This window comes from Juglans microcarpa x Juglans regia, chromosome 3D (assembly GCF_004785595.1).
Source record: "Juglans microcarpa x Juglans regia isolate MS1-56 chromosome 3D, Jm3101_v1.0, whole genome shotgun sequence".
NCBI classification, from domain to species: Eukaryota; Viridiplantae; Streptophyta; class Magnoliopsida; order Fagales; family Juglandaceae; genus Juglans; species Juglans microcarpa x Juglans regia.
The window spans coordinates 798,824-809,309 of NC_054598.1; the positions used below are offsets into that span (position 1 = coordinate 798,824).

Below are 10,486 nucleotides of genomic sequence, written 5' to 3' on the forward strand. Positions count from 1 at the left end.
CCTTCCTGATCAGGCTTAAACGTCTGTCAACTTGTGATCAGCAAAAGTCCTCACAGACCAAAAAACCGAAGAAGAAGAAAGAAGAAAAATATTACAGTAATGGCTACCAATGTAGAAGAAAAGCAGAACGAGGCCGGGAGGCACCAGGAGGTTGGCCACAAGAGCCTGTTGCAGAGTGATGCTCTTTACCAGGTATATCATGTCTTACCATCTAAGCTTTGAAACACCCCAAGAAATCAATAAAGGGAAATTAATGAAAGAGAGGAAAACCACTCATGGGCTTCTGAATTAGTTCATTCATAGTTCTTCCATTTTTGGGTTTCTAATTAAAAATCTTTCCTTTTTTTGGTTTTTATTTTGTAGTATATATTGGAGACCAGTGTCTACCCGAGAGAGCCTGAACCCATGAAGGAGCTCAGAGAGGTCACAGCCAAGCATCCATGGTGAGCTGAATGATTAAGATTCTTTTCCTAGCTTGGTCTTTTTTTTCTTTTTCTTTTTTTTTTTTTTTCTCCCTGCCAGATTTTCAAAATTAAAGATAACCCAATGTTTCAATTTTAAGTTCATTCGGGATTAAATTTCTGCAATACAAAATGAAACTTCGAAATCCTGATGAACTTTGATACCATAGTCTCAAAAGCTTGTTAATGAGAAACAATGAATTCAATCGACTAATCAAGATTCTATCGATCTTATAATATGATTTTGGTTTGAATGGTAAACCAGGAACATCATGACCACCTCAGCTGATGAAGGGCAATTCTTGAACATGCTGATCAAGCTCATCAACGCCAAGAACACCATGGAGATCGGTGTCTACACTGGCTACTCCCTCCTCGCCACAGCCCTCGCTCTTCCGGAGGATGGAAAGGTGAGTAACAAACAAAACTATCACAAAAACAAATAACATATATATATAGCGAATGCCAAATTCAGCTCAGAATATTCCATTAATTTTGATTGTCACAGATCTTGGCCATGGACATCAACAGAGAAAACTACGAGCTCGGCCTGCCCGTCATCGAAAAAGCCGGTGTTTCCCACAAGATCGACTTCAGAGAAGGCCCTGCTCTCCCAGTTCTTGACCTAATGGTTGAAGATGTACGTTTGATCTCGAGCCATTACACTTACCTTTCATATATTTATTTACTTTTAACACTTCATTCTTTGAAAATTTAAAAAAGGCACTCAAAACTGTTATGATGATCTCTTCAGACAAGATCTATGATTGATAACAAAGCCATAAAAATCACAACTTTTGCATTTTTTTTTTTACTATGTAACCTTATTCATAGATAGGCATATTAAAGACGGAATCTAACACTATATTATAAGCTAGAGATACATTGATGATAAAAGAAAAAACAAAATACGATCGATAACGACGTACTGGTACCTTAAAACATTATAAATATGATAGGATATTGAAAGCAAATTAAGTTAGATGTTTGGTGAACCACAGGAAAAGAACCATGGAGCTTATGACTTCATATTCGTGGACGCCGACAAGGACAACTACCTAAATTACCACAAGAGGCTGGTCGAGCTTGTGAAAGTCGGAGGATTGATCGGCTACGACAACACCCTCTGGAACGGCTCCGTCGTGGCGCCTCCTGATGCTCCCCTCCGCAAGTACGTGAGGTACTATAGGGACTTCGTATTAGAGCTCAACAAGGCCCTTGCCGCCGACCCTCGGATTGAGATCTGCATGCTTCCTGTTGGTGATGGTATCACTCTCTGCCGTCGAATCAAATGATGAACCAAACCCCCGAATACCGCTGTTTCACCGTTCGATTGCTTTTATTATCTTTCTTGTTTTGAATTTTTACTCGCATCTGTATTTTGTAATGGACGGTGAGTGATTGATGATGACCATGTATTTGTGGTTTTGATTTTGATTTAACTGTCATGCCACGATATCCCATATTTGTATTTAAATGATGGTATATGGTCCATATATATGTATGTTTAATTGTATCCGAAATTGAAGTCAATAAGAACAAAGATTAAATTCATACAAAAGAAAAGGAAAATATTAGCCCCTTAATCGGTTGTGCAAGCAGCCTAACATTCAGATATTGTGCAGTTATGGGTACTAACACATTTGTTAATACGTTTTGTAAATTCATGTGACAAGTTGAAGTAGACACATGTGACGTGAACTATTCTTAATAAGGGCAATGCTACTATGCCGCCTAGCATTTATCTTTTTTTTTTTTTTTTGCTTTTTTCATTTCACATTTTTTTAATACATTTAAATATTTTTAAAAAATAAAAAAAATACACCAATACACTTAAAAATACTTCTTTAATCACTAAGTAAAAAAAAAAAATTGCCAAGCCGTCAAAAAGAGCGGTCAAGTTGAAGCGGCATACTAGTATTTTCCTTCTTAATAATCCGTATGTCACATGGTCACACGTGAGCTAACAAACTTACAAATAAAAAATACAAGTTTGACGGATGGTTGGTTGGCACAAAGTGATGTAGCAAGTTAGACTTTGACTATGTTTGGTCTCCAACTCCAGTTGTTTTGCCTGGAATATCGTTGGTTGCACCCGCAGCCATGTGGTCAACATTTGTCTTGCAGGTACCATGTGGTCCCGGTATGGTTTGATGCTAGTTGGATTGTTTAATGCATTCATTGTATTTGTGGTAATTTGCAACACGTTTTCCCCCTGGTTTTTTCTGTTCATTGGGCTCGATCACCATGGTCATCGACAATATATTAATACTTCGTTGCCTTGCCATTGTATGTCTGATGTTTTTCTGAAAGCTGTTTTGCTTTTCCTTCTTTTGAAGCCCCCATTTGTGTATTAGCCGGAATTCTTTTTCTCGATTGGAAAGAGAGCTCAGTTTCTCAGTGCTGTGCATATGGCGGTGGGTTCAGATCAAATGCAACTGTTCGAGTTGGCTAGCCTCCAGCCAAAAGCTTATTTCAAGCTTGTTCGTTGCAAAAGACTTATTGCCCAAAAATGAAAACTGCAAATGGCTTGTCTTTTGGGGTCTTGGATGTGTTTGTATGTCAGTAGGCTGTTTCATTCATTTTCAATTCTTTATCTTCTGTTTGAGTTTCATAGGTGATAGATGTTAGCAATTCTGGTCCATCATGAAGAGCTGGGCTGCCGGGCCTGCACCTATTGCTTTTTTTCAGAACATTCTCTATGTTACGTTAGATAGGTAGGTTGCTGGTTTATCATCAGATGCTCCCGCGCTTTGGTTTTCGGCTTAGGCCTTAAAGAGGTATAGGCTGCCCATTTCTCCTTGCTTTACAGAAGTTTGCTTCGGTATTACAGGGCTTCTTTGTAATTTCTCTACACCTCGGATTCTGAGAGTAGACGTTATCTCCTGGGTTTAGAGAAGCTTATTTGTGAATGCTCTGAGGTTTAGCAATCTTATGCATATTTTCAACTTACTCGACCACGGTACGCATAACTTGAGAATACCTGATGACAGGATCAAAAAACTATTTGTGAATCCGACGCATTAAGCAAAACTGAAAATATGGGTCATCATCAGCGTAATCGAACGTAGTTATTGTCGTCGCAAACTAACCAACCACGGGAGAAACTAGTCGCAAGGGCCAATTTCTCGCAGATGATGGGAAGGTATTCTAAGACTGCTGCATGCGCAATTATTATATTGCATCCTACATCCTATACCCTCCCCCAGTTTCTTCCAACTAATGAAGAACTCCAAAATCGAAGTTTCCATCAAATGAAGATCGCGAATAAGTCTGATGTGCTTACCTTCTACTCAGCGTCTCATACACAACTGCAAAGTCCAAGATTCCATACCCTTAGAAAGATCACAGATAACATTTGATAAATGCCGGTAAAAACAGATAGACCCACAACTAGAAAAGAATAACTACGCATCAATATTGTCTTGGAATGCTTCCATTGGTTGTAATGGGCTAAATCTAAGGTGACTTTTCTTTTTAATCAAAACAACTACTACATTTCATAGCTCACAAACTTTGGTGGGAACAACACCCCGTATACATCAATCCAACGAACATGCAGCAAAAACTAAATAAAGAATTATTTACACCTTACATATGCACAACCCACTTTGTCCAAAGTCAGATTCCCTTTAACTGCTAATGTAAGCATCTCTTCTCATAATATATTTTTGAAGGGTGATGCTAGGTTGCCCTCCAAATGTGCCCCCAAAAGTGCCTCCAGTGCATTTTGTTCTTTTTTTTAATGTTAAAAAAAACACACACACACACACACAAATTCACTAGTGGTAACTTTTTAAACAGTAAAAAAAATGAGCTAGGGGCACTTCTGGGGGACACATTTGGAGGGCAACCAAGCATTTTCCATTTTGGAAACGCCACCTGCATCATCTTTGGCAAAGAAATCTGCCACAGCATTGGCTTCCCTATACACATACTTCGTCATGATATCCAACAATTTAAAGTGACTTTCTTCTGCCTTTATCTTCTTCTAGATAGGCTTGTCTTTTTTATACTTCTTGTGCATAATATTGACATAAGGTTAAACCAGAAGACTAACAAAATATTCGAAGTAAACCGAAAAAAATAAATAACACTAGTCCGCGAGTTTTAATTTTAGATTTTTTTCTTAATTTTAAGCAGCATATCACATTCATCAAGTCAAATATAATGTATTGTTTCCGGTATCAAGGTTTTATCCATCAGAATATCCGAAATAAATAGCAACAGTCGAGCACTTAATGATACTTCCATCAGATATCATAAATTCTTATCAAAAGGAATCAAACTACCTAAGGATTATAAACCCACAAACGTCCGGGCCTTCACCGACAATCAAATGCAAAATGGAATGGAACACCAAACAACTTTGACGACTGCACTAATAAGAACATATCAACACATTAACCCGTAGCCAATCAAGAACTCAGGACACTCGGGAGTCAGCGAGCCAAATTGAGTCAACCATGCGTTTGAACGCAAATTCAAGTAGCCGTAACAAAAACCGTAAACATTCCGCAGCAAGAAAAGCCCCAAAACACAGTGCTAAAGCAAAGGATTCCATATATTTTATCTAAAATCTCCAAGTTCAAATCAACCGAAAGCAACAACCAACAGCTAGTTCAATAATTATGAATGAAAAGAAAAATACTAGAAACCCCATTAGCATGCAAACCTTAAATACGAAAACGATAACCTCAAAACAGCTAAAAATAAAAACTTTGCCTTTTGATTTGGGATTTTCGATTCCTCAACGGTATGACTTCTGGAACCTAGCCCTGGCACCGCGACCACCGAACTTCTTGGGTTCACAGCGTCTCGGGTCAGCGACAAGCAAGGTCCGGTCGTACCTGACGAGGATATCCTTAATCTCCTTCTTGCTTTGTTCGTCCACATACTTCTGGTAGTACGCAACGAGAGCCTTGGCTATGCTCTGGCGGATGGCGTAGATCTGGGAAGTGTGGCCTCCACCCTTTACACGAATCCGCATGTCAACATTGGCGAAACGATGCCTTCCAAGCAAGAGTATCGGCTCGTAGGCCTTGAACCTCAGGATCTCCGGCTCCACCAGCTCGATCGGGCACCCGTTGATCTTGATCAGACCACGACCCCGCTTGCAGTAGGTCACAGCCACCGCCGTCTTCTTGCGCCCGAAGCATTGCACCGACTCTACAGGACCGGTAGCCATTGCTGCTTTGCAAGAGAGTCCTCCTGAAGTAAAATCGCAGAAACAGAAACCCTAATTTGGTGAATATGAAGAAATGGAGGCGAAACAAGGTATTTATATGGGTATGTCGTGTTCGCCCTAGGGTTTTGGCTTGGGATGTAAATGCCTCGATTCGGGAAAAATATTAATTTACCAAGTCAATCCCAGCCGTTCAACTGGTAATAAGTGAGGCAACTTAAAACCAAACATAAACATGACAGGAAATTAATAGGTTTAGATTTATCTTCACGGCTTTGGATCAAAAGGAATTAATTCGTTAAGATATAATTTATAATCAGATTACTAACAAGTCAATCTACTTAATCTGAAATTAATATGTTTTAACTCGTTTAGATTTTATTTTAAATTATAATTTTATTATTTTTGAATTGTAATATTAATATTTTCAGTATGTTTATATTTTTATTATTATGCTTATATTTTTATCATTAGGATTTTAATTTTAGACCTATGATTATATTTATTATTGTAGGGTTTGTAATATTGATTTTATTATACGTTGAAATTTAAAAATTATTGATCTTTTTTGTTAGTTTGTAGTCTTATTTTTTTAAGATATTGTGACTATTAATAAATATAGATTTTTTCTTTTATGTAAAATTATGTTAATAATGTCAAATGAGTTATGTGTGTTAGTTTAACTAATTTATATGAAATGAGTTTAAATGAGTCATATTGTATTAACTTATTTATAGTTAATTATTAAACAGTTCAAAAAAAGTGACACAGCATGATCCGTTATCTAAATGGATTGAGTTATGATTTGAAAGTTTGACACTTTTAACTTAACGGGTCAGATTTTGGTTGACTTATATAATCAAATATTTATGACTTAACACGACATGAATATGACCTGAAAACATAATTTGCTACCCCTGTCAATAGTCATTAGCTGTGTGTGATTGGTGATTGCCTTTAACTTGAGGAGAAAATTTTATTTAGCCATCGGAACAATACCAGCAAATTAATAATAATTTTAGAAGATTTTACAATTAGTTTAATTACTTGCACGTTTTAAACAATTAATGTTTACAGCCTAAGGGTGTCACAAAAAAATTAGAAAAGTAAAGGGTATTGAATAATATTTTGATAATTTATTTTACTTTAAAAAATCATTCTCAAGCATAATTAACTACAATTTCTACAAAAGCAAAAAATATAGAGGCTCGGTTTGGATGTTGAGATAGTTTATCTCAGATCATCTCATTTTAATATCTAAATATCACTTAAACATATACTTTTCAATTTCAAATTTTTAACTTTCTGATCTAATCGGTACCTAAATATTACAAATTTACCAAACTTTCAAACAAAATACAAAAAAAAAAAAGAGTAATGATTAACATACAACCCTTTTTACAACCTTTTATACAATAATATTTTAAATGAGAAGTATTTTTTAAAAATAATTTATACATGTACAATCTTTTTTACAGCTCTTTATATAATCAAATTTTAAAATGAAGGTATTTATGTAAAGTAATATTACTTTTATAAGTTATTTTATAAAATATCTAACATTTAAAACATAATTGTATAAAATATTGTAAAAACAACGTTGTATCTCTATCATTTTTAAAAAATAATTCAACTTATTCAAATTTTAAAACAAAAATAAAATTAAAAAATTATATTGTAATAATATTTTAACTTTATAATATTTTTATTTAACTTGTTATCTCACATTTTCTAAAAGTCCATAAAATATTTTAATCTAAACTACTTCATTATTATTTACAAATTATTTTATTATTATTTATATATTTTTTATTACATCTCATTTTATTTCGACATTCAAACAATAACTAATACTACAAGTACAGAGAAATTCCTATTTCAAAAAAACAAAGTACAGATAAATTCACGGACAGTCACATTTTGGTACGTTTCTCTATCATTTTTAATTTAAAAAACAGTTATTGAATGTTTTCTAGCAAATTTCGAATTGCGAGAACAGGCACACTATAACCCTCGACAAAGGGAAGGGTATCATCTTGGTATCGGGCGGGTAAATAATTGTGTCACCTAAGATCATTCCATCCCATTTTTCATAAAATTTCATATAATTTAGTTAAAAATCATACTCTCTAAATTTTTTTTCTTAAATTTTACTTATTTTTAAAAAATCTCATATTTTATTAAAATAATATTTCCATATCCTTTCTCTATTTTATTTAAATAATATTTCTCTATTTTTTTATTAATTTTTTCTCTTACTTCCATTTACAAATTTAACTACTCAATATTTTTTCTTATGTTTTGAACTATTACTCTAGTGAATATATTAAACAAAAATTTAAATTATTTTTTTACGGGTATGATAATATTTTTAAAATTAATTTTTTTATATATTTAGTAATTATTTTAAAATTATTATTTAAAATTATAATAAATATGAGTATGAGAGAAAGTGTAGATAATTAAAAAAAGAATTTATTTTATTTATTAGAATAAAATATTGATAAAAAATAATTTAGGAGATGAATAATGATTTCCTATATTTAGAAAACTATTGTTCATCCTCTAAAATTTTTTCCTAAAATAAAGATTTGGATATTGGAGGGATTTTAACCAAAACCGTAAAATGAGCTTCAAATTATAGGAAAAACAATATTATGTGACACCAGCTACGAACGCTCTAAGGCAAGTCATTGATATGAGATTTTAACTTAAAAATGATAATAATATTTAAATATAAATTAATGAAACTTTATTAAAATCTGGAGTTAATTTTTGGTATGCAAAACAATTATTATTGGTTAGCTAATTAATCATATCAATAAACAATAGAAAAATGATATTTGCAGTAATAGAAGATACAAGTGTCGTGTAATTATTTTAAAAAAAATAAATAAATACAGGATCCACATGAAAAAGTTAAATTTTTAATAGTAAACTCAACTGTTTTTCAAAAGAATTATACAGCACTTATGTACTCTACGACTATATATAATATTATTCAAAACAATATAACAATTTGCAAGAGAATCTACGTATGTAATTGGAGTATTATCTCCTATCTGTAGTATTTCTTTTAATATTTAATTTTGAAAAACAAATCAAGGCCATCAATTTCAAAATACACATCATATTTTAGAAAATATTCAAGAGTAATACGTCATCATTTTGCCACTTGTATTCCAGTTTCTCCATTGTTTGAACATTTTTTACATTTTGGGTAATATTTTTTTGAGGAAAACTTCTACATTAACTAAGTTTTTAACCAAAAGTTATCATTTAATGTTGATTTTATTTTAGGTGAGATTTTATCCATCTCTTATGCTAACCCGTCTTTTTTTTTTTTCTATAATTTATAATTTGAGGGTCATAATATATATATTTATTATGGGGCCTATTGAAGGCGGGGACAGTAGAGCCCTAGATTGGCCTGACCAAATGCCAATAAAGTAAGCAAAATGCCTAATATTACACACTGGTTTCAAACACTTTATTATTCTCTCTTGTCCAACCACCCCCTCCTCTTCCCTCAATTTTCTATCTCTTCGTTTCTTTCCCTCTAACTTCTCTCTAAGGGCACACTGATATTAGTCTAGTCAAATTTTGACTAAATAGTTTAAAATTAATCTATATTAAAATAGTCAAAACTCCAAGACTTCTCTTTTGAACTACAATAAACTCATCCATTTTTTTAAATTTGGTCAGTTACTATTCATCTTCAAAATAATATTTTATTCTAAAAATATTTTCTATAGCTACTATTGGATAATTATGTTAAGAAAAAAATAGTTAAGAAACAATAATTTTAAGTAAAAATTAAATTACTAATTAATATATAGAGTCTATTTACAAAATATAAAAGTTAAAAAAAATTATTATTAAAATATCTAATATTATATTTTTATTTTGACTTTTAGATGGATAGTCTAATATGAATTAACCTCTCAAATGATTTTGGTTTTAGTCAAAAGCTCAACTTTTAGTTGAATTTTAGACTCTTATTTTCTTTTCTATTTGTTTCCACTCATTATTATCATTCATCATCGTCCCTGTTCACAATATTTTAGACTAAAGTATTGTTTTGACATTTAGATATTCGTAAAACTTATTATAATTTTCTTATTAAATATCACTAAAATATAAAACACTTTTTAATTTAAAATCTTCAATTTTTTTATATAATTATAACAAATCATTATCCAAGTACAAAATCTAATACAATTTTCTTAAACTTATAAATAAAACACAAAAATTAATACAACTTTTTCAAATTTCAAAACAAAAATAATATTCAGTTTTTTTTAATATTTTTATAGAATATTATATTTTAAAACCTCTACATGCACACTATCTATGTAACATAATCTGATTTGAAATATAAATTTTATTCATTTGAATCTTTCAGATCAAATTGGTGTGTGGAATAGAAGCCTTATAATAGCAACACTATATTTTCATTTAACTTGTTTATCCCATTTTTCAAAATCCAATAAAATATATTAACCCTATCAATTTAATTACTATTCACAAAACATTTCATTATTATAGATATATTCTAAATGGCAAAACAAGCTCTAAAACCGTCACAACCCTAAGGACCCCTAAAATCTCAAGGCCAAAACCCTAGATATTTGTTGTAAGATCACAAGTCTTGAAGGGGGATCGGGGGGAGTGAATGGAGATTGAGGAGAACAAGAAGCAACAATGTCGTTCTTCAAAGGATGGGAGCGAGAGTGGAGACTACATGTCAAGGGATGAATGGATGGAAGACTATCGGAGGGGAGGGTACCACCCGGTTTGAATCGGCAACGCCTTCAAGAACGACCACTTTGTCGTCACG

General features: G+C 32.5%; 2 protein-coding genes across 2 annotated transcripts; one reads left to right on the forward strand and one right to left on the reverse strand.

The window, feature by feature from the left end:
- LOC121255979 (caffeoyl-CoA O-methyltransferase) lies at positions 1 to 1,895 on the forward strand. The gene is made up of 5 exons (XM_041156555.1): positions 1 to 192; positions 364 to 443; positions 727 to 871; positions 970 to 1,101; positions 1,463 to 1,895. The coding sequence occupies exons 1-5, from the start codon at positions 100 to 102 to the stop codon at positions 1,754 to 1,756; spliced, it is 744 nt and encodes a 247-aa protein (XP_041012489.1). The 5' UTR covers positions 1 to 99; the 3' UTR covers positions 1,757 to 1,895.
- Positions 1,896 to 5,007: 3,112 nt separating this feature from the next.
- On the reverse strand, positions 5,008 to 5,814 carry LOC121255986 (40S ribosomal protein S16-like). The gene has a single exon (XM_041156561.1). It carries the CDS (start codon positions 5,647 to 5,649, stop codon positions 5,212 to 5,214), a length of 438 nt encoding a protein of 145 aa, XP_041012495.1. The 5' UTR covers positions 5,650 to 5,814; the 3' UTR covers positions 5,008 to 5,211.
- Positions 5,815 to 10,486: the final 4,672 nt, after the last annotated feature.